Genomic DNA, 25,306 nt, shown 5'->3' with positions numbered 1-25,306 from the left:
TAAAAAAAGTTTTATTCTCTTATGTTCCCTGCCCAGATTCCAGGAGTACTGTACCTTAATCCTACAATGAATGAATTAGAAATAATTGCTTTTGAGTAAACATGTATGATCAGAGTGATGCTAGCAGGATTGCATAGGGATTAAGAGATTTCAGAAAATCCATATTTGTGCATCCTTGCTCAGTTTCTTGCAGCAGTAAGTTGTTTTCCAGATAAGCTAGAAATCACCATAATCCAGTTTAAAAGGGATCATATAGGAATGGAAAAAATAAGAGTAGATTGAAGAGGTGAGAATAATCTTATGTGCTTAAAGAAGCTTACTGTTGCACCTATCTGTTTCCAAGTGATTATCCAGTTTTTACATTACATAGAAAGTTGCATTTGTTGCAGTGGGCCTTCATATTTTCATTAACGGCTAGTTTCTTTCCCTGCTGTTGCATTGGAAATTGCTCCCGATACACCCTTAAGATGGTTGTTTATAGCTCAGGTGCACATGTTTCCTATGTCTACTGTCTTCACAGTCATGGCCATGCAAGTTTTATAGGTGAACTGCAAAAAAGAAGGGGAAAAAACGGAAAAATTAAAAGGTTGAGATGTGAATAAAGAATGTATGCTGAATCCTTTTTTACGTCAAAAATATGGAAAAGGTTAAAATCCAAAGCAAGTTTAAATGGGGAGCTGCTTAGTATTTTCAATGTGTGTAGAAGCAAATTGCATGAGAGGAGAAACCTGTGGGAAGCCTTAAGTATCCTCAAGGTCACGAAAGTCTCCACTCAGTACTGTTGGTGTAAGATACTGACAAAATATTTCGGTAGAAATAGTGGTCTTTCTATGTCCCCTTTCATTCTGCATGGAGTTTGTAGATAATGTGTATGGATTGTTACGTGAGAGAAGCTCTTGTGCTTGAAAACAAAGGTGGTAGACTTTATTGACCCAAATAGCAGGCATTCTCCCAGGTAAATAATTAACTGTAAGAATGTCAGAATGATGCTAAACTAAATAGTGGGCTGGGGGGGGGAGATGAATTGGTAGAAGGAATGGGGTTTTTTTTAAAAAAAAAATCCTCCAAATAGTGGGTGAAATTTAATGTCATGTAAGCAGTCCACTAATCAGTCAGGTACACTACCGAATGTCATCCTTAGGGTTGGGTTCATTGTAAGCATGACTTAAGTCTGGAGCCATCCTATGATATTTCCTGCCGGGTTTTTGCCATTAAGATAGAAGTGCACGTTTTACTGAATTGAAACTGGTAACCGTAACTCTAAGCTGTTTTGCAATTCTTAATAATATATTAATTTAGCAAAGCTTTCAAAGCCCCCTGTTAATTCTCAACAGTTTCAGGCTTCAAAAGTGTATAAAAAAAACTAACTGAAAAAGTTTAAACAGGTAAGGTGGATATATTATTCAGCTTACTGTATTTTAAGTACTTTTATAAACAGCTTACATCATGAAACACTATGCAATTTGAAAGGTTATAGTATTTTAGAAGCTTAAAACTTTGGCACAAATTGGAACTCTTAAGATTCAATCCACAATGCAAGAGTGAGTCCTTTGGTTCCAGTGGGACTTGCTATGAAATAAATGCATTGACGATTAGATCCAATCTTTTCCATACTTACCATATTCCCCTAAATCCAGGCACTAACTAGGACAGTTGGTTTAAAGTTTATGTGTTATACTTTGTATCAAACAACAATAATTATTGTGGGCTACATATTTGATACTAAGTTTTATGTAGTAGCTCTTATAACAGTTTTCAAAAACCCAACTTTATTAATTTTTTCAGGAGATAAATCTCCCCCTAAACTTGAACCATCAGATGCATTACCTCTTCCTTCAAACTCGGAGACTAATTCAGAGCCACCAACCCTCAAACCTGTAGAACTCAATCCAGAGCAGAATAAACTTTACAAAAGAGTAAAATTTGACAATGAATTGTATAGTACTTCCATTCAGAAAGAAATAAATGGACACACTCCAGAACACTTACTTGACAGTAATCTCAGTGAGTCGACCGTTTCTGCTGTAGCTGAGTCATCAACTGATGTAAACAGACGTACTTCTGTTCTCTTCTGCAAATCGAAAAGTGTAAGCCCCCCAAAGTCTGCAAAGAACACTGAAACCCAGCCAACTTCTCCACAGCTAGGGACCAAAACCTTTTTGTCTGTAGTCCTTCCAAGGTTGGAGACACTACTGCAGCCCAGGAAAAGATCAAGGAGTGCTTGTGGAGATTCTGAGGTGGATGATGAGTCCCCTGTAAAGCGTTTGGATACAGGTAAACATTTGTTTCCATATTCTTTCTAAAGATAACATGGATAAATAATTATTGGATCCTTTAAAAAAAGCCCACATTAAATTGACAATATAAATGTACAACTTTATATTTGTAGAAGCCTGTTATCTTCTGACATCTAATTAATTTGTTTTATCCATGTTGTCTAACTTCCTATTCAGGGATGGTTGTTTTTCTTTTTCTTTACTGCTGTGATCTGCTCTTCTTTAAATTAAATTGAATAGATCTTTCTTCAAACCTTCTCCACTAATGAATTTGAATGCTTGCAGCCTAGTTAGCTATCTTTTATATGGCTACCTTTGTGTCTAATCATGAGAATAATATAGATAGATTCTGTTAAAGGTCAACTTTAGGATTTACATTCAAACCCAAAAAGGTTTGGACCAGTTCTGTTGTGCCATTCCCAGAAGCAGCCCTCTATTGAGTATAAAATGTACTGTAGTCCCATCCCCCCAAATTTTATGTGTTGGATCCAAGCAGCCATGTACGTTGCTTGCTGGGATTGAGCGTCACTGTTTTCCTTTAGTGCTCTAGGCACTGGGAGTGCCCCTTTGGATCCAATCCTATATTATACTTTGTGGGTGGGTGCGTGCGTGCTTTTCAAAGAAAATCCTCAAAGTTATGAAAGATTAATCTGGAGAAAAAAAGTTTTATTAGTGTTATGAATTATTATTATTATTATTATTATTATTATTATTATTATTATTATTATTATTTGAGTGATAGGTTCTTACAAAGCAAACCAAATCCATACTCTGCCTCTCTGGCCAGGGTTTGGATGAAGAAGTGGTGTGTGTCCCCCTACCCAACTGTGCCTGGGCTTTTCTGGCAGGAAGCAGAGCCCCCATGGAGCTCTCCTTTATTCACTTGCCTGAATAGTGGCCATATGGAAGCTGTTGCTGGTGGCATCTAGTATAAATCCTCCCCAAAGGGGTGTCTTGGAAGGCAGGGAGGAGGTGGAGCTGAACCAGCAAAGGGTTCACTGAATTAAAAAGGTGGCCTTGCTGGTGGTAAGTTGCGATCTGGACCTGTTTGCCGTGCCAGCCCGGCGTGACAAACCACAAGGTTTTCCTGTCCATCTTCTTTCTTCCTGTGACAAAGATTGTGTGGGAGCAGCAAAGGAGATTTTGAGTCTGTAACACACGGCCAATCTCTTAACCATGGTCAGACAAGAGGGAATGTTATATCTGCATTGTGTCATTGAAAATGTGTATCATTTTAAAAGGATCAGTTTGGCGATACAAAATACACAAACAACTTTTGTGTTGATTATGACATGCTGCTGTTAATGTCAACTTTTCAAGCATTTGAGCAGCTTTTTGTTTTAAGCATAATTGTCTGACATTCATATTTCATGTTCTTGTGTTAAGCATGCTTATTTTTTTGCAATGTAGAAAATAGTGGTGATTTACACTTTTACTTTTGTGTGAAACGGCAAAGCAGAAAGTACGGTAGCTTGGCGAACGGTGTTCATTTTAGTGGTTCAAGCCATCAGACCTGATTCACAGCAAAGAGCTGTTCTGTTGAGCGTCACCCTTCAAGATGCATATTCAGTAAACTTGTTGACTTCAGCTAATTATCTCTTTAAATTAGCTAACAAGATTGCTTTTCTCTCTACTGTTCTGCTTCCATGTTTTTCTTTTCCGTGGCCAGGAGTTCTGTTGAAGAGGCTGCGGTTGACATACATTTCCAAGTATTAATTGTTCGGAGAATACTGCAGGTATCAAATATGGGTTTAAATCCAGAGAAAGTTAGTCGTGGGTCCAGTCGAAGAAAATGGAACTTAGATCGCATTGAACTCAGTTCAACTTTCGTGCAGCTAACTAGTTCTGGATGCATACAGTTGTGCTCTACATCTCAATGGGGAATGTGTCACAGGACCAACTGTATAATGGGCTGCCCCAACTATCACACACTATAGAATGCACTGTTTTTACCCACAAAGTCTATATTTGAGTTTCCACCCCCACCATTTCTCATTGCAGTTTCTAGAAATGTCAAATCAAACTGTGACTAGCATTTGGTGCAGAGAGATAAATGTCATTTGTAGTTGGTGCCACTGTACATTTCCATGTGTGTTTATTTACTTATTCATTTATTCATTGATCCACATACATACAAACCCCATTTACCTGAATATCCACCAGAAGCATGTTCTTAGCCTGACTTGTTTTAGCAATTAGTAGCATCTAGTACAGGCTTCCTCAACCTTGGCCCTCCAGATATTTTGAGACTACAGTTCCCAGCATCCACGACCACTGGTCCTGCTAGCTAGGGATCATGGGAGTTATAGTCCAAAAACATCTGGAGGGCTGAGGTTGAGGAAGCCTGATCTAGTAGCTGCTTGATTTAGCTTTAAAGTCAATACTTTACAAGTGAAACTCATTTTTTCTTGTGTCTAGAATGCCATCTGAACAAAGTTTACCTGCGTCTGTTTGTTCTCATTGTGTTGCATTATGCCTCTACACGCCTAAGGAACCTCAAAAACAAGAGTATGCCACTTGCTAGTTTGTTTCTTGCAGCTCATTATGAATTCATAGTGGAGCCCGCGGAGCCCCCCCCCCCACACTTTCTCCATATTTGTCCAGAATCTTCCTACTGAACACGTTTTCTCTTTTTTACTGAGGTTATAGCAAAGGTCCAGAAGGGCACAAGACCACCAGCAAGTGGTTCACAAATGTTCCTTGGCTTACTTGCTGGCTATCATATGTAATTGCTGCCGATCCCCTCTCCTGCATCGTCTGGCATTCACAGAAGGCCTGGGAGGGTAGGCATTTGTGTGGAGGTAAGGGGGCCGGCAGTAAGAAATAGTGGAAGTGTCACCATTTCCTGGGTAGGAACTTCTGCTATTTCTTATCTGCTCAAAAACTGCAATGGATATTAGACTTGAGGGTAGCGATCGATCGGTGTCCTGTTCTCAAGAGGCTGGTGAGTGGCCTTGTTGATCCCTGGACTCAGTTGCCTGGAACTTGGGTTGTGAGGGCAACAACCGAGGAATCATGCCCTTTCCTTCCTACCATCGGAACGGTGCGTTTCTTTCTTTCTTCCTCTTCCCTCCCAGCCTCCTCACACTTTCCTGAGAAGTTCCATTTGTGCCGTTCCAGTTTCACAATGAACACGTGAAAACACATAGTGCTGTTTCTCCCCCCCCCCCGCCTCACTACTACACATGAAAGAGCAAAAGTGCCCCTAAAGTTGAGAAGCGGCAGGGGGAGAGAAGTGTTGGTGTCCCCCTTTTTTCAGAACTCATTTTCCCCTCTTAATTTTTTTTATTAAAAAAATGGATAGGTAAATAATTAAAATATGTTTTCTGGCAAATGTTTTATATCACCTATTTTAAATAGCTGCAAAATCTAGAAAGCAGGGTGAGTTTATAATCCTAATCCAGAAATAAGTTTTTCCCTGATGGTATCAACTGAATTGAGGGAAAGAAGAAGAAAATGCTGTAAAGCTTTTTTTTAATTTGTGTGTGTTTCTGTCCCATCTCTCTTATATAGAACTTCTTTTTAAACCAGCTTTATAAGCCCATAAAATATTCCGGCAGTATTAGTTAATTGGTTTCTTCTTTGCACTTTATAATAGACCTTTTGTAAATACTGTTGTGCTTTGAGTAGAAGGATGGCACAGTGCAGTATTCTTTTGTCGAATAAAGCTGTTTCAGAGTGTCAACACTATTTCAAATAATCATCTTACAAGACTCTTCTAGTGTATATTGTGGATGCAAATGACTTGCTGCTGGCCTTATTAAGAAAACTTCCATAAACTGTCTTTCTAGATCCCTAGTGTTCATGCAATCTTTGATATCTGTTAGCAGGAAAAGAAGCTCATGACTGTTGATCAAAACTTGAGTTTGACTTAAGTATAAAATTGGCAGGGAAAAAACTAATTGACTATCAACTATACTAGAATATCTTACCCTGTTTTTGTTAGAAATATTGAAAATGATAATGTTTCCAGTATTATACTGAAAATGTAAGCAGGACAATTCTATAGCTATATCTCTAATGTGGAAAAGTAAGATCCTTTCTTTTATTGTGTGTGTTATGTAATTATTAAGGAAATATTGTGCGAGTGTTTTGGAAAGAATAAGCTCAGTTTACTTCTGAAATTGTGGAACTTGATGCCCTCTAGTCTGTTTTCTTATTTATGGAGCAATTGACAGTAACTAGAAACATTTCTAAAACACTGCAAGATTTGGAATAAACAATTTAGTAGTTACTTCACCCTAAGCCTACAATTCCCTTTTTTAAAAAATTCTGTGTGCTGAAAACCAGTTCAGTAGCATCTTGTGACCCTTAGCACATGCTCCTCCTAACTCACAATACACCTTCTAAATTCACATGTGCAAGATACTTCCTTGGGCTTCATCTGCTAATATCTTACTGTACTGTTGAAGCATCTTTAGAGGTACTGATGCTCCAAATATGGAAATAGGTGGATAAATTAATCTGTCATCTTCTTTCATTGGAATGAATTTCTGCAAAAATGCAGCCCCTGTTCATGGTATCTCTTATTTAAAATGCCCCTAAGCTCTCTGCTGCTATTGCTTTCAGTAATGAGAAGTTGATTCAAAGTGGAGAATATTTCAGTCTTCCACTTTCAGATATTACATTAAATATGATTAGTAGAAGACATTGATAGTTTGCATAGTTTTTGCTAATCTTGCTCTGGATACTGCTGGGAGGAGGGCTTATTTAATTAAAGCTCTTTTCCCTTTCAGTGAGACTAAATGGCTTTTTCACTGTCTTCCAGGTTCTCATATTAACTAATATGCTGAGTATTTATCTATTTGGATCCTAATTATTTTCTATTATCCTGAACACGGACTGGAATTCAATGTAATGATCATTTTGGAACGCAGAAAGACAATTACATTTCAAGTAATTATTTTGGATCATGTTGGAGACACCAGCCATCTTTAAAACAAAATCAATATCTTGAACCCTGTTGGAGGAAGTCTTTGATATATATGAACCTATGCTCTTCATTCAGTATATTTCCCCATCTCCGTAAGTTATGAAGTTGTATGTTGCAATCTTATGTGACATAAATTGGTCGCAGTTTTACCAATCCCCAGAAGTCTTACCTCAAACGTGCTCCTTGTGGGTTGATTGGTTAAGAATGTTCCTTTCCATCGCCATTCCTCTACAAGCCAATCTAATCTTCCCTTGGCCAGGATATAGACTCCATAATACATTCACCAAATATAATAACTACATTTCTCTCCATCTTTATTTTGTTGCAGAAAATACAGGGCTCTATAGTAACTGAACATGATTTTGCACTAGCACTGGGTAGCAAAAAGGATCTATTTTAGTGGTGTCATTCATTGATTATTGAAAATACTTGCCAGCCGACACCCTCAATTACTGCCCAGATCAGCAAGCCCAATCCTGCGTTATACAGAGAGGGATTTAGGCAAGGGTTTTGTAACTTCCTAAACCAAAGGGATTTTGAATTCCTAAATGCAGTATCTTACGTTTACTTTCCAAACTTTTAGTATTCCTCATTTAAAAAAAAAAAACACCTGCCCTTTTTCTTCTATTTCTTCATAACTGTTTGCTTTCTACTGCATTGAGTTTTTTCAGAGACCAGTCGAGAATTCTTATCTGGTAGACACGGGTCTGCTGCTTTTTTTACATAAATTTTACACACTCTTGACACAATAAGTTTGACTTCATATTTACAGATTGGGTATAATTTGAGTTTCAAAATAATGAAATAGAATTTTTTTATTGTTTTGTGTGTCCTTTGTTTCCATGAAATGGTTAGTTTTGTTACAGCAAGGAGTAGTTGTAGTTGTAGCTTCTACTGTGGCAGTTACATATCTGCTTCAACTTACACCCAAGTAGTAATTCATATATTCTCTCTCTCTCTCTCTCTCTCTCTCTCTCTCTCTCTCTCTCTCTCTCTCTCTCTCTCTCTCTCCCTATTAAAATAATATTTTTTGCAAGGAAGGTTTTCCTTCCACAGTATGAAAACCTTAAGTACATATTGTTATATAGAACATCTTCATCAATAGTAGTCAAAGAGTTCTTTACTACTTAGAAAGTGTTCTCTTGTCCCTTAACTAGCTTCTTGCAGCATGAGCTTGTGTAGGCAAGAGTTTGTTCATCAGACGCGCAAAGGATCTGAATTGGACTATGAACAATGAAATTTCATAGGCGGTTAACATCTAGAATGCCACACACTACCTTGTTGAAACAGACTAACATGGCTTTTCTTCTGAATGTACTCTAAATAGCTGTAGCAAAGAATGGTGCGTTCTTAGGGAAATGTTGCTTGGACAACTAATGAAAACTTAGAAACACATATCATTGTAAAGGTTTGTTAACTTCCCGTGGAATACTAATGGTTCCAGAAAACTTCAGTGTGGATCTGACAGAGCATCTCAAATGCAGAAGAAAATGAATACAGATTCAGCCATTTTACCATTGTTCCAACAGAGTCTCTAAAATTGCTTGAGATAGTGATAGTATCCGGCTACCAAGTGCTTCTTCCTCATTACTCTCTATTTTTGGTAGATTGTTTGTGTTAGTCCAGCCCAAAATGTTTCTGGCAACACCTGGGACTCAGCTATACTGCTGCAAATAAAACGTTTTGTGTATGTTGTAAAGTGCAATATACAAATGTGACACTAGATGGCAATGGTGAGCCATGGCAAATTCAATATATATTTTCGATATTATTATTTTTTTAAAAAAGCAATTTTCACAGCGTTTTTATATGTGTGTAGATTCCACCCTGTTCTTGCTAAATTATTATTTACGTTCTTGTATACTTCTATGGCTGTGTTTGGATTTAATGGTGGATTGTGGTTTAGCATTACACAAACAAACCTTGGAGTGCTTCCCCCTTGCCTTTCTCTAGAGTGGCTAAGAGAAATCTGGAAGCTTTTCAAAACAACAACAACAACTACTACTACAACAACAACGTTTAGCTTACAGCTGCAAGACATGCTACAGCTCATTTTTGTAATGCTAGACTACATTTTAGTGTCATGCTTGAACCAGCCCTGTATGTTTTACACATTTTTTTTGAAATTTATTAGTACTTTAGTTGCGGAATAGTGCAGGGATGTAAGGAATGGACTTCGGTTGGATATGGTATTTGAACCTCTGTGCTTGAACTGCTCATATAGAAGTGTGTGTACAAAAATTTTAAATTGTCTTTCTAGTTTGCCTCGGATATTTTGCTGTTTGGCTCGCAAAACAGATCAGCACACAGTATTACAGTGGTTTCAATTTAAGCATTTGATCCTCTGGTCTCCTAGAAATAATGATGCTGGCTCTTTCAAGCCCTGCTGTGTGTACATATCACTTGAAAATATTCACTTTGCAAATATTATTGCATTTACATTTAGCTTATATTTAGCATCCCCCCCCCAATTCATGTTGTCCTGTTTTGGAGGAGGATGAAGATCTTACCTGCATGGGGCTTCGGCCCTATAACTGCTCTTCCTAACAGTAGTTTTTCAGTCAGATTTGTGCACAATGTCAGTAATGCAGTAATCTTTGCCTATGCACCACCACCTTGTAAAATGAGTATATAAAGCAATTATGAAACAAGGAAGCTTCTTGAAACCTTCAAAGCTAACACGACACAAGCTATTGTTGACTGCTTCTCATTTTGATTTTTCTGTACCCGGTATATTCTGGTGTAAAAATGCAGAGTGACTAACTGAACGAAAAGAAGGAGCGTATGTGGGTATAGGAAAATTATAATGTCCATTTGCCTGCATTCTATATTGCAGTTGGTTGTCTTCAGCTTGTATTGCCACAGGTTCATGTCTTGTTGGATCGACTAGTGTCTGACTTGTTCATCACACGGTACCAGTTCTAGAAAAAGTTATTTCTTAGAGCAGGTTTCGTTTTTTGAAAAATGAAAGATTGGAAACATGTTATTTACAATACTCCAAGGAAACATAATTTTAGCGTTGCCGTGTTCACCACAAGTGTTTGTATACTGGCGGAACCATGCCATCTTACCTTCTGCAGCCAGTGCCAAGCAGATCTTATCCTCTCCCCCCCCCCCCCCGCCAAGCAAGGCAGAGAGCTTTTAAGGGGGAGTCAAAAGGGACTTCTAAGATATTGCAAGAGGCTCCCAGAGCCAGACAGGGAGCTTAAAAGCTCTTCTTGCCCCGGGAATACCCTGCACAAAAAGCTCTCTGCTTTCCATGCTCTTAATTTATGGGATTTCAACCAGTCAGACTTCAGCAATGTAAAAATGTACGTGAGTTGCGAGTTACCTGCGTGCCCTCAAGATATTTTATGCATCTGTTGAATCTTATGTACAATTTTCATTCACGGTCAATTGAAGCATCTTTCAGTTTTATTTATCATTACTATACGAGACACTACCATTCCTGTTTCTAAAATAAGAGAAGATCAAATTTTAAAGTTGGCAGATAAGCTGTTTGGGTTGTCAACTTTTAGACTAGTTTAGTGATGTATTAGGCTTCTGTACATAGGTTCTGATTCCTAAATTGAATATGTGCAGACAATGTTAGCATTTTCTAGAGCTCTATTGAAAGTAAGGAGTCGCCTATTTGATACCAGACTGGTCCTCACGATGCTGGGATGTTGGAGACAGCCATTCTCCATTTTCTTCTGACCATTTGAGGAATAGAATGAGTTTGCTGACACTTGCAATTCAGATGCTTTAACTCACATTCTTTTAATTTTTAGATATTTAATGAAAATGTAGACCTGTCTTTTGTATGTTTGCATAGACTTCGTTCTGCATGCATTGCTTTAGGAGCGGCACTGTTTGATATATCTTGCAACAAGTATCAGTCCCTTGATTTTACCACCTTTATCTTCACTGTTGTCTACACATTCTGCATGTTTCTCTTAACTATTTAACGTTTAATCTTGTTCCTCTTGCACATGTTACAGCTCTATTAACAGAGGTACTAAAACATGCACATAAGTATATATTGAAACATGTATGAAAATACAATCCACTTCCAAATTATGTGTATTTTTCTCTTGTTAACCTGCCAGGTCTTTCGAATGGTTTTGGAGATGGCAGTAAAGAGACGGAGTTAAATGATACTCCAGGGAGAAAAGTTGAACCTCGTCGCCGTTGTGCATCAGAGTCTAGTATATCCTCAAGTAACAGCCTGCTGTGTAATTCAAGGTAAAAGATGTGGTGTTACTAGCCCAAAGTTAAAGTATGTTCAAAATAGAATTATTTGGATCTAGACTTCTCATAAGCAGAGGTACTCCAGTTTGTCATTTCCCTTGTGCCTCTTGAAAATATTCTCTGGAGGGTTGCAGGACCCTCTGGAACAGTGAGGGAAGTGGTAAGAAAAACCAACCATTTTCTTTCCTCAAGGAAGAATCTTCACTGGATTTCAGAAGTGGGCAGCCCAACAGTAATATTAATTACTGGGGTGAGAGACTTCTGGCATATAAATGGCCATGTTCATGAAAAGAAGTATAACGATTGTAAAGAAGTATAACGATTTATGTGTTTCTGCAAGCTGCTGTTGTTGTTGTGGTGGTGGTGTTTTCTGACACTTCAAATGTTTCTAGTTTTAGCCTGCCAAAATGCGGGAAAGGCAAACCAGCGCTTATACGAAGACACACGTTAGAAGACCGAAGTGAGTTGATATCATGCATTGAAAATGGAAACTACGCAAAAGCAGCAAGAATTGCGGCTGGTAACTGATATATTTACGCTATGTATTTATAAAAAATATCTGGCGTTTCTTCCTGCCTGCTCTCTAGAAATGAAGGGTGATGCCTTCCCAGGACATCTAATTCTGTGGCCAGATGAATGTGAGACTTTGCCTATTTGTGTCTACCTCTTGATGATACCCATTAGGTTTCCCAACTTGTCTCCTACTAATCGATCTCTTATTTCCTCTGCCTCAGACATTTTGAGGTGGATCATAACAGACACAAACCCCCTCCTACCCGTATTTCCCTCCTGTGCACCCTTTTCTAAATTCATCGTTAAAATTGATCTCCTTTGAACACCCATTACACCTTTAAACTCCTATTTCCTTGTCTTGTGTCCTGTTCTTTGTGATTATAGCAGTTGGTCCCTTATGACTATTTAACCATTCCCTTTAACACATCTCCACCTCAAGGCTTTGTTAGCATTGCTTTTCCCGCTCCAGCCTCGCCTCACCTCATCTGCTTTCCCTCAGCTGTTGTCTCTTGTTCACGCCCTCATTACTTCTTTTGTCCATCTAACATGAACTGTAAGCCCTTCAAGCACTATATTTTCCCTGTTCAATATATTGCCTTAACACACTGGTGTCACTAAACAAATAAATTCAATTAACAAAGAACTCTTAGTTTGCATGTTGTGTTCAGGGCTTTCCATGTTGACTCTGCTCCAAAATGCCAGGAAATCGCAGCTGAGAACAAGACACATTATTGAGGCAGTATGGTACGGGATCCATGCTGTGGTTAGTTCAAGCTTCGCCGCCACCTTGGAGCAGAATGGCTTGCAGTTCAGAATCAGAAGAACCTTTATTTGCATCAGCCACTAGCCGTAGCAATAAAATAAAATACAGTGTACTGAAGATAGAGGTAAAAACTTAACTATACAAAATACATTCTGGAGGTTTACATCAATGATCCAATAATACATCTTATTCTAATTGCCCCTGCTAAATTTTTTGCAGTTTTTGCTGTCGCCCGATTATCTTGATCTTCTAGACGAAAGGACACAGTAGCAAAGGTTGAGCGACCTGGTATGGATAGCAATAGAGGGGTAATAACCTCTCTCCTCAAAGGCTTTCCGTTGCTCAGCCTAACTCCCAGATCTGTCTGTTCACTGGAACAGACATGTGGGGTCAATGCAGCTGAAGCTAACATGCAACCAAAGTTACCCTTCCATGTTACAAATACACAACTAGCACAAATGATGAGAGATGGAAGGGACTGTTTAAGATGGTAGGAGGAGGAGTTGACATGCACACAGACACAACTAGGGTTTGCTTTCCGCCACAAAATGGCCACTGTCCGTTTTAAACTTCTGTTTATAGGTGCTGGGGCCTCTTCATAAGTTGCCTGCTCAGAAACTCTATGTATAATTCACAACACTGTGGAACAAGGTCCTGGGCATAAACTTATGCCATCATTACATCTGAACCATATATCAGCTTTTCTGGAGTTCAGTCTGTAAGTGCCTCAAGTCTGTTGGACTTGGCTGAGATGCTCGTGAAGAGCCTGCGTGAAACTGAGTTGTTGAGAAGTCCTAGTCATTTGATAAGATTAAAACACAACACACATGCCTCCATTTCTAGTTATAACGGCGGAAAGCAGAACTGTGTATTGGTAATTTAATATTACAGTGGTACCTTGGTTCTCGAACATAATCTGTTCCGGAAGTCCGAAACGGTAGCTGAAAGCCGCATCGGACGTTAGGCTTCCGAAAAACATTAAAAAACCGGAACACTTACTTCTGGTTTTTTGGCATACGGGAGCCAAAATGTTTGATTACCAAGGCGTTCGAGAACCAAGGTTCCACTGTATAAACTTGAAATAATTTTCTATGCTTCCTTTCCTCCAAGGAGCTCAAGGTAGTATACATGGTTCTGCCTCTTCCATTTCATCCTCGCAAAAACTCTGTGGTACCTTAGCCTTCATGGCTGATGAGGATTCCTTATCCATCAGACTAACCCTCACCCTACATTGGTTCACTTTATAAACTATTATTTTGGAAAATTAAAACCATGTGTTGTGTCAGTGTGAAATCTGGCATATAGAATGTAACTGAAGTAGGGTATAATTTGACCAAATTTCACTCACACTTCGTATTGATCTTTTGAACATTGGGTTTGCTGTGTGCACAGAATGGCAGGGTGGTGGGAGGACCTTTCTTACTTGCAAACTTCTCTGTCTCGTAAAATGGGATGCCTTTCAAACTGTTGCTCATAAATTTCCTCATTCGTGGGAGCTTAGGCAAACACATGACCAGAAAATGTATTTTTATTTTATTTATTTTTAAGGGGGGGAAAACCTCCTAGGTAATGGCATGAGTTAGACATTCCCCTTGATCTGTTGCAGTAAAAAGTTTTGCAAAAGATGCAGTACAAACAAAAGTATTTCCAAAAAGTCCACCCGCTCCCACTCTCCTTTTTCTTAATTGCAAGTCGAGGGCAAGGACCATCTAATTATAATTTTTTGTAAGCTGCTTTAAGAGTTTTTGGCAAAAGGGTTGCTGAATAAATGCCTTATATAAATAAACCAAACCCCAGCAATGTCTATGGTAGAAAAAAATGGTTTAAAAGTGCTAGTTGCTCATCAAACATTTTTCACATTCAAAACAAGCGATTTTATAGCATTTCTACCTCAAATTCAGTATGGACCTAACTTTTCTACCTTGTCAAGTTCCAAATCAAGCCATAGAACTTGCATCCCCACTTCCAGGTTCCTTATTATAGTTCCAGAATGTGATTCAACCAACTTAACGTGGGACCATGACTGTGGCCTTACAACTGATGTGATCAGTTATTTCAGTCCTACTTATTTCCATGTCATGTAAAACTAATTACTGTCCTTTGCAGGAATTGTGGTTTTTGCAGGTTTTTGTGAACAGGCTATAGGAGTTTCCTAGTCAAAAGCATCATTATTATTCAACTAACCTTTACTCAGCATCGACCCATTGAAGTTCATGGCTCAAACTTAATTTCAGTGGGTCTACCGTGACTAAAAGTTAGTTGGCTTACCATTTGATTTTTCTTCTTCAAATCTACGCTAAAGAACAGGAGAGCAGAATCCACAGGACTGCCAGTTTCAATTTGTGAAATGATCACTCAAGGGTCTTAAAAGGCCACAGCCAACAAATTTCTCTCAGCTCAACGTATCTGTGGCTCCTGCATGCATAATATTAACTGGTTAAACTGGTCAATATGTTACTCTGTTCTCCCCATCAGCCTATGAACAATGTATAACAATATATTGAGCCACCTCCAACATTGATGTTGACAACATAGCCTCTTTTCTGCATGGAATGTTTTGTTCCGAAACCTATGTGGTATGGACTGGTTTTCACCACGCCAAAGACTTGAGCAAGTAGAAGAGCAAAGATTAACAGCTGGTTAAAATTGCCCAAACAACATAGGAGCTGCTTCATGCTAATGCCCTACTCAAAGGGCACACACAAAGTTTACCTTTTCAGTGTGTCAACCATTGCATCAACTGTAGCCGTTACTGATTTACTCTCTCTTTTCCCCCCCTTTAGAAGTTGGGCACAGCAGCATGTGGATTTCAACGGATGCTTCCAATTCTGTCCTTGAGCCTCTAAAAGTTGTGTGGGCCAAATGCAGTGGTTATCCTTCCTATCCAGCACTGGTGAGTTATTTGTCATTTATATTAGAGGTGACGAGAAGCAACCTCTGGAGGACCACAAGTTAGTTATCCTTTGCTGTAGCATCCTGGGGCTTGATCATGTGGGAACCGTATGGGAAGTTACCATATTATTAAGAGTGTGGCTCCTGTGGATTGAGTTTAATTTTGTGTACATTGTTTTGAGATTTATGTTAATAAATAGCTGTCTAATATACAATAAAATCTTTAAGAAGAATTACTAAATTATTATCCTTTCCCTTCCATTTTATAGATAATTGACCCTAAAATGCCTCGTGTTGCTGGTCATCACAATGGTGTTACAATACCAGTGCCACCCCTTGATGTGTTGAAAATTGGAGAACAAATGCAGACCAAATCGGATGAGAAGCTTTTCTTGGTTTTATTTTTTGACAATAAAAGGAGCTGGTACGTAATTTTTTCTCAGGTGAAAAAACTATATTTTAACTGTAAGGGCAGCTGAAAATGTGAAAAAACTGGGTTCCACAGCTCCTTATTTGCTCAGAAATGGAATTTTGCAGAAGGAGAGAAAAATCAAAATAATTTTAGGAAGTGTAAAAGCTCCAGCTTCTGAAAAACCTGGTTCATCCTATAGTAACTGTTTTAAACCATAGTTTATTTTGAAAAGAATAAGGCTATGCTAGCCTTGGGCTTAAAGGCTTCCCCTTTCCCTCTTCCAGCGCAAAACTAAGCTTAATTTGAACTTTATTTGAAACGAGCCACCTTCATAATTCATGGTTTGAAGTTGGCTTGCTTTAAACCATAGTTAAGAGTAACCATGGTTTTTTCAGGTTCAGATGTAATGATCAGCTACAGTGAACCAGAAACTGAATTGAAAGCTTCAGAACTTCTCAAAAGCAGCAGGCATGTTCCTGCCATGATGAACTATGATTTATTGTGACGTCCAGTCATGATCAAGGGCCTTCTTTGCACATACCACAAAGCCAAGCCATGTTTGAACAAGTACGCACTGAGTGCATGGAGGGAAAATTGCAACCGTTTTGCTCCTCTGGTCCTGCTGTGAGTTAAAGCCATGGTTTGACTTAGCATTATCTGGGCTTTCGTCCCTCCAAGTAAAGCATGTGCTGTGGCCAAGGTTCATTTCATTGCTTTACCAGTCACGGCATATCTGGGGCAGATAAGCTCGGGTTCAGATGAAATAGTACATCTGGTCCACAGACTGAGACCCTACCTGGCCATAGATTGTCTTGCCAGAGTAGTGCATGCTCTAGTTGTCTCCCGCTTGGACGACTGCAATGCGCTCTACGTGGGGCTACCTTTGAAGATGACCCGGAAACTACAATTAATCCAGAATGCAGCAGCTAGACAGGTGACTGGGACTGGCCACCAAGACCATATAACACCTGTCTTGAAAGATCTATATTGGCTCCCAGTACGTTTCAGAGCACAATTGGTGCTGGCCTTTAAAGCCCCAAACGGCCTCGGCCCAGTATACCTGAAGGAGCGTCTCCATCCCAATCAGCCTGGACACTGAGGTCCAGCGCCGAGGGCTTTCTGGCGGTTCCCTCCCTGCAAGAAGTGAGGTTACAGAGAACCAGGCAGAGGGCCTTCTCGCTATTGTTAACCATGTGAGTGGAGGAGAAGCAAAGCTACCTCCATCATTCACAGGTAGCCCTAACTTGGCTTAGTGTCATGTATGAATTTATCCGCTGCAGACTCTGGTGTAATCTTTGTCATTGTTAGCCTCTGATCCTGTTCAATATCCACCCTGATGGTGTATTTAGACCGTAGGAGGAGAAATGATGAAAGTGTCATCTCATACCAGTGCCATGTTTGTAAAAAGTAATCTTGTTAGCCTGCTTGATAATATGGTCCTCATTGAAATGGCCTTGGTTGTCTGAAAAATAAAGGGCAGGCCTGATACTAATGTGCTTGACTGCTGCACATCTTTTCCATGGACCACAGTTTTAAAATCATTTCCTTAGAGAATTTGTCCATTACGAGATTTGTATGAAATTTTGGTTTACTTCCCTGTTTGAAAACCACTTGGGGCTGGTGGTAATGTATGGTTTTAAACATTGGACTCAAACATTTTTGTTCCACCCTGCCATTTTGGCTTTTTAATACTCCAATTAATCTGTAAGTGTAGGTTTCTTCTATTTCCAACAGTTATCCTTGCAATTTTTAATAGAAGTTGATTTTTAATTGTCTGTTGTAAACTGCTGTGAGCATTGTTTTGAGTGGAAAGGAGGATCTAAAACAAAAATTGGACGGGAACCAGGGCATTTTTACATTTTCCAGAATGGTGATAAGTATCTGAGATGTTGACTTATCCTCTTCTAGGCAATGGCTTCCAAAATCCAAAATGATTCCGCTTGGGATTGATGAAACAATAGACAAGTTAAAAATGATGGAAGGTCGGAACTCAAGTATTCGCAAAGCCGTAAGGGTTGCATTTGATCGTGCTATGAACCATCTCAGTAGAGTCCACGGAGAACCGGTCAGTGACTTCAGTGATATTGACTAACATAGGTGCAGCCAAGGCACACAAAAAACCACCCTGTATAGAGATCTACAAATTAACTTCTTTGTCTACAAGAATGTATTGAAGATGCAACTTCGTAATCATTGATCCAGTGGCAGAGTTCTGCAGCAGTTCCTCTGAATCACCATTGCCATATTGATTTAAAGATTTTTTTTTTTATCATTGTGTTGCTGTTTGGAGGATTTTTCCACTAAAATATCTTGTTCATAGTGTTCATAAAGTGTACATATATGTATATTCAACTCTTTAACTTATTCTGATTTTAGATGTACCTTTTTATTTCTTTTATTTTGGCTGGGAAAGGGATAGATTGTCATTTCCATTTCTTTCCGCATTTTTTTTTCATTTTTTTTTAAAAAAAACTTCAGCACCACCTTCCAGCTTAAGGTGCTAGGTGTTTCTTGAAGTAAATAACATCAGATAGATTTGGCTAAATCATATATTATGATATGGTGCTGCTTATGAAACTTGTATGTGATCTGTAGCTTTTTAACAAGACCTCTGAATGTTTGATTTTGCATAAATCAATTAATCTTTGCACAAAGTACCACATAGTTAAGATGTAAATTTACAACAGCAAATGTGTATTTTAAGAGAAGAAATTACATTATTTTGGAGGGTACTTTGTGAGAAAGACAACAGAAGTAAAAAATTATGCTATGTACATCACTTGAAAAGTCACCAAAAACACTCCATTGTTGCCCAAAATATCACTTTAGAAATTATTTGTGTTTTACACACAACTGGCTTAAAGCCTGTGAGTACATTATTTCTTGCAAACCATATCTCATCTATCTCCCCTGGATTTTATGTGCCTCCCTGTGTTATATTTATTGTAGAAAATGTATTACTTTGCTTTATAAAGAGAAATAAATGAGAAAGTATATTGATATACATTTTTATATAGGCACATAAGACAATTTGCTTTGGGAGAAAAAGCTATCTTGGAAATGGTTGTACAAAATAACTTGATGGGTTGTGTGTAATTTGACCTTTTTTTGTAACTTGTAATCTTTCTTTCAATGAGGGGATTTATGTAACTTTTAATTTTGGAACACTTTGGTAGCAATAGAAACTTTGGATACATTTTTGTATGGTACATGTGCTGTATATAGAATTAGTACTTTATTTTTATTTCGAAGAATTAAAGCATTACATTTAGGGAAGGGAAATGATAGGGTGGGTTTCGAGTAATAACTTTTATATTAAAAAATAAAGTAAAACTATTGATTGTTGTAGCTACTTTATTTCTATGTTCACTGGAATACTGAATTTGTAACAATGGAAATGGCAAGTATGTTTTCAATGTGATTTATAATGACTACACTATTTATAAGTGCACTGCGGTGAACTCTTCAGTGATAACATAAATGCTGTACCGAGATATATAATATGCAACACCAAATAATGCATATGAATGCATGAAATATTTATGCCCAGCTTCTTTTTTTAAAAAAAAATGGGTTAGCAAAGATGGCAAAGCCAATACTTTTAAAGTCTTTTTAAACAATTTCATTGAATAGCGTTCTTCATTGTAAAACCTGCTTGGATTTTTATTTTAAAGCTACAACCAATTTTGGAATAGTTTCTAATGTTTTTATTATCTATGGTTTGTAATACCCCCTTAGAAGCTTGAAATAAACTTCCTTTCTCAAGTGATACTTTTGTCATGCATTTGGCCCCTTAGAATGTCTACATGAGAGCCAGAATCGCCTAAACACTTTCTCTTTAATGGAGATCATTGCAAATGCTATACAAAGGATCCAGTTTTGCACCGAGCTGCATTTTGAGCCACCTAACCGCTCACAGATCTCATCTGCAGCAATATTTGTGATCGCTAAGGAACACTTCTAGGATCTCAAAAGTGTAACTTCTCTGTGTTTGTGTTACAAGAACAGTTGCCAGGAGAACTCTGCAGGGGCACTTAACGTAATGTCTGAGCAGGCCAAAGAAAATTGAAGTTGTGGTAGCTTAAATGTGAGGACTGCAAAACTACATAATCACTGATGTCACTGCTGGACAAAGGAATGTGCATTTGGGGCTGACTGAAAAAATAGTTCTTGAGCTTTTGCACAGTTGATTTTTCACTAGTCATGCTATAAACTGCAGTATTCATAGGGCAGGTCACATATCCAAAAGAGGTATTCATTGGAAATGTATCTTAACATCAATAGTTCCAGATTCAGGTAGGTCTGACACAGTCGAAATAATTTTTTTTCTCCAATAGCACCTTAGAGACCAACTAAGTTTGTTCTGGGTATCAGTTTTCATGTGCATGCACACTTCTTAAGAACAAACTTAGTTACTGGACATTTTTTTTATCAATAGTTCCTTCACTAACTCTGTAAGTACCTTGTATAATTTTGGGGTTGCCATTTGCAGGAGTTCCAATAAAATTGGAACATTTTAGAGTTTGTTGGAAAGTGCTGGAGATGATGGAATGAGGCTTAAGGAACAGAAACGTGGGTCACAAAGGTGAGAGTTGATCCCTTTGACCTGTCAGTGCAGTGACGTCTGCCCTGCGTGACTCGGTTGTTGTTTTCTCGGAAAGGAAGTGAGCGAGCGAATGTGTGCTTTGAGCCCCTTAAGCTTCTAGAAGACCTGCCAGAAAGTTAGGGTGCTTTCTCTAACGCCAAGTAAACTGGCAAAAATGTATAAATCCAAATCAAATAAGTGTTAGAAATGTAAAGAGAAATAAGGTTCCTTTTATCATATGTGGTGGTCTTGCAGTAAGGTTAAGGCTTACTGGGAAGTCCTGTGGACACGGGCCCTGTAAGCTCCATTGGAGGAAGGCAGGGTATAAATGCAGCATGAAGGCTTCAAATGAGATGTGCCTTGTCTTGGTTCATAAAAATCTGTTTCAAGAAATTAAGGAGATCCTCATGTGCACACAGGCAAAGAGGAGCACTGTGGTGTAGTGGTTAAGAGCGGTAGACTCGTAATCTGGAGAACCGGGTTCGCATCTCCGCTCCTCCACATGCAGCTGCTGGGTGACCTTGGGCTAGTCACACTTCTCTGAAGTCTCTCAGCCCCACTCACCTCACAGAGTGTTTGTTGTGGGGGAGAAAGGGAAAGGAGATTGTTAGCGACTTTGAGACTCCTTCGGGTAGTGATAAAGCGGGATATCAAATCCAAATTCCTCCTCTGCTCTCCATTCATTGGAGGGCATTTGTCTAAAGTAGAGAGTCTGGTCTACTCTTTGAGGCTCCCAACGTGGCACCAAACCTTGAGATATCTCATAATTATGCATCTGCGAGCACATCAATATGGAGGGGATTAGTTGAAAGGCTAAGGGTGGGCACAGTGTTGGGGTGAAAATAGGGTTGAAATTCTAGGTGAGGACTTCAACTCCATTAGCCAGATTGACTGGGATTGAGGGAAGCTGGAGTCCAAGAACCATCTGAAGCAGGCACCCCCAAACTCAGCCCTCCATATGTTTTGGGACTACAACTCCCATCATCCCTAGCTAATAGGTCCAGTGGTCAGTGATGATGGGAATTGTAGTCCTAAAACATCTGGAGGGTTGAGGTTGGGGGGTGCCTGATCTGAAGGGTCATATAGATGGAAATTTTGGGACCATAGCTGAGTGAGTACAGTCATACCTCTTGTTGCATTTGCTTCACGTTGCGGCTTTTCAGGTTGCGAATACGGCAAACCTGGAAGTATATAGTATATACTTCCGGGTTTTGCCGCGAGCGCAGAAGTGCTCTATCGCGCTTTAGTTATGGACTTTTTGGGGTGCGAACAGCACCCCAGAACAGATTGTGTCCACGACTAGAGGTACCCCTATACAAGACTTCATTGCCTCACTGGGAACAGGCTACCCATTAAAGCTTAGTAGTACAATATAAGATTGAATCAGATAACTGCTGGAGATGTAATGAGGTTGAGGGTATGTTCTTTCATATGTGGTGGACCTGAAAAAAAGGTAAAAGAGTATTGGGAAGTAATTTATAATGAATTAAAAAAAATGTTTAAAAGCACCTTTCCCAAATAAAACCCAGAGTCCTTTTTATTGGGGATAATTCAGATGGAAATTCCCAGGCATATTTAAGTATGCCACTACAGCGGCCGGTGTTTTGTCAGCCCCAAAATGGAAAACAAGCGAGGTCCCAACCAAAGAAGAATGGCAGCTTCAACTGATGGAATACGTACAGCTTGCAGATCTAACGTGGAAGAAGAAGATTCATTTAAATAAGATTGGAAAATGTTCATTGAATATATTGGGGGGGGGGATTGTGTACACTTGAAAATGTTGGCAGTATTAAGATAAATTCAACAGTGCAAATAAGTTTTGATGGAAGTAATAATGGATTACTGAATGGTTTAGTTTATATAATAGGGGTGCAGGTGGCGCTGTGGGCTAAACCACAGCCTAGGGCTTGCCGATCAGAAGGTCGGTGGTTCGAATCCCTGCGACGGGGTGTGCTCCCGTTGTTCGGTCCCAGCTCCTTTAAAGGTTCGAAAGCACATCACAGTGCAAGTAGATACAGCGGGAAGGTAAACGGCCTTTCCATGTGCTGCTTTGTCATGCTGGCCACATGACCCGGAAGCTGTACGCCAGCTCCCTCGGCCAATAACGCGAGATGAGCGCCGCAACCCCAGAGTTGGTAACGACTGGACCGAATTGTCAGGGGTCCCTTTACCTTACCTTTAGTTTATATAAAATATGCAGGGATTTATGCTATGTAAAAAGAACCATGGAAAGAGAAGAAAGGAAGTCATGGATATTTTAAGGTTGTATAAATGACTATTTATACAATTATACAAATTTTCTGTATAATTTAATAAAAACTATTAAAAAAAGGAAACGGGCTAGCCAAACATTGCTTGTTACTTAATTTGATAGGGGTGAGAATATCGTGTTCATGATAAATCAGGCGGCGAGGGGAGTGGACTAGAAGTGTAAGGAATATCCTACTTGCCGAGATCTAGCAGCTTGAAAAATTTAACACATGTATGTTTTGTTCATGTGCGTACACACCCAGACACACAATCTGCTTTACGACATAAGGCAAAAGATCAGAGATGCGCTTGGACAATGGATTTGAAAGTTAAATGGGGATGCAGACAATCTTTCACGATTCTCAGTCCCTAGCTATTATCTTGTAGCCAGGACTCGCCCTCATTTCTCTCCACTGAAATGAAGGCTAGCACTACAGAACTGGGGTCTCCCATGAATTCTACTTTCTAAAGCAAAATATTCACCTGCTGTAATGCTTCCTCAGTAAATCTAAGCCTTTTAACTTCAAGGTTTTACATCCATTTAAAGGTATTCTGCCACAGTAAAAGGTAGTTCTTAACGCTGGATATCCTATTTTTTTTTAAGCGCTTTGCACTGGACAGGAGCTCCTGCTAAAAGGGGAAAAGTTTTTTTCCTTGCAAGAAAATAAACCTGTCATAATTCTCCTTAGGCATCTGGGTATTTGCACTAAATGAACACGTAATCCATCAATGTGAAGTGCTAAAACCCCTTAAAGACCATTATGCTAATTTAATGCTGTCGCTTGATTAATCCCTTGGTCTAAAACAGCAGAAGCTCAAAAAGGAAAAATGGTAAAATGGTTGGGGGGAAATAAGAGAGCGTTACTACTTTCCAATAAACGTACACATTCTGTGTGCAGGATAAGACCAACCTGGATGCTAAGACAATGAATTTTTTAGCTTCTTGGGGGGGGGGGGAGCCCGGTGATCTACCACAGACGTCCAGTGATCTACCTGTTGGACATGCCTGCTCTAGACGGTCCAGAAGGATGGTATGGTCGATGGTATCAAAAGCCGCTGAGAGACCCAGCAGAACTAGGAAACAGCTCTCACCTTTGTCCCTAGCCTGCCGGAGATCTTCGACCAGTGTGACCAAGGCAGTTTCAGTCCCATGATGAGGCCTGAATCCCGACTGGAAATTGTTGGTATTTATACTACATTTTTTTAATATTTGCCTTGAGAGAGTCTTTAAACCTCTTTTGTTGACCACCAGCATTACACTTTCCATTTTTAAGTTCGGAATAGAGTAGTTGTTTTGGAAGACGATGATCAGGCATCCACACAACATGACCAGTCCAACAAAGTTGATGCTGAAGAATCATTGCTTCGGCACTAGTGATCTTTGCATCTTCCAGTACACTGGCATTAGTCTTCCCAAGTGCTTTGTAAAAAATTTTGGAGACACCATTGATGGAATCTTTCAAGGAGTTGGAGTTGGCGTTTATAAGTGGTCCATGTTTCACAAGCATACAGTAAGATTGGTAGTACAATAGCTTTGTACTACACAGCATTTGGTAATACATCAATGTGGTGAATGCATACTGGGAACTCAGTTATACAGCTGCAAATAAAACTTTTTAAATGCGTTATAAAGTGCAATGTACACATGGGACTCTAGATGGTGAGAGTGAGCTACGCCAAATCCAATGTGTTTTTCAAAACATTTTTTTAGAAAAGCATTTTCACAGCCTTTTTCTATATGTGTGTAGATCCCACCAGAATTTCTTGTGGGGAAAATTAAGGAACCGAATGTTTTTTTTTTTAGTCTTCAGGACCTCCCAACCAGATTCTTATTACATGCTCCTTCATTTTTTAAAACGCAAACGAGACTGCCTTCGGTCCAAGACTGGTTACTTTGCATGCCAAAAAGTCCATCATTTCATCTGAAATGCATGTCAGTATTTCTGGTAAACAGACACTATGGATCTCAACAATGAGCAGGGCCACCTGTCTGGAGTTAAAGAGAAAATCCTTGAGGTCTTGTTTTTGGCCACGAGGCAACATTAACCACCTGTCTATGCATATGTCTAAGCACACTTGCGGGATTAGGTCTGTTTGATCTTCATGTCTTTTTAGATGTATTTTAACAAACAGCATGCAGTGCCAAAACAAAAACTGCCCATTTAGCATTGCCCGTAGAAACGTCTATGGATTTGGCAGGTATTGTGGCATTTATTGTGTGTGCACCTCAGGCGGGGGAGGGGGGAGGCTAGGACAGGAGTGAATGAACAAGCTGAGTTTTATCTGTGTTTTCCAAGTTTAGCGGTGTAAAAAACAACAATGGAGAGACATTTTAAATGTGACACCCTCACAGGCAACTGCAGACCCTATTTTTTAGAGATGTCCCTGATTTAGAGAAGCCACCCCAGTTTCTGATTTGATTCCAGAATGTCACACTTTTCCTTAGGATGTC

General features: G+C 39.2%; 1 protein-coding gene across 4 annotated transcripts in view; it reads left to right on the top strand.

Moving 5' to 3' along the window:
* The window catches only part of BRD1 (bromodomain containing 1), a 38,112-nt gene extending 18,757 nt beyond the window's left edge, over positions 1 to 19,355 (top strand). The window contains exons 8-13 of one of the 4 annotated variants that reach the window (XM_035127067.2): positions 2,170 to 2,274; positions 11,298 to 11,433; positions 11,832 to 11,959; positions 15,499 to 15,608; positions 15,877 to 16,031; positions 17,928 to 19,355. In XM_035127067.2, coding sequence (XP_034982958.1) covers positions 2,170 to 2,274; positions 11,298 to 11,433; positions 11,832 to 11,959; positions 15,499 to 15,608; positions 15,877 to 16,031; positions 17,928 to 18,111 — 818 coding nt within the window. In that variant the 3' untranslated portion in view covers positions 18,112 to 19,355. Of the gene's footprint in view, positions 1 to 1,785; positions 2,275 to 7,044; positions 7,261 to 11,297; positions 11,434 to 11,831; positions 11,960 to 15,498; positions 15,609 to 15,876; positions 16,032 to 17,927 lie in introns of those variants that run through there. The other 3 variants (XM_035127066.2, XM_035127065.2, XM_035127068.2) reach the window with 3 other exon arrangements.
* Positions 19,356 to 25,306: the final 5,951 nt, after the last annotated feature.

The sequence above is a fragment of the Zootoca vivipara genome, chromosome 10 (assembly GCF_963506605.1).
Source record: "Zootoca vivipara chromosome 10, rZooViv1.1, whole genome shotgun sequence".
Lineage (NCBI taxonomy): Eukaryota > Metazoa > Chordata > Lepidosauria > Squamata > Lacertidae > Zootoca > Zootoca vivipara.
Note: the sequence above shows the minus strand (reverse complement) of the source record. Positions and strands in the feature narration are given on the sequence as shown.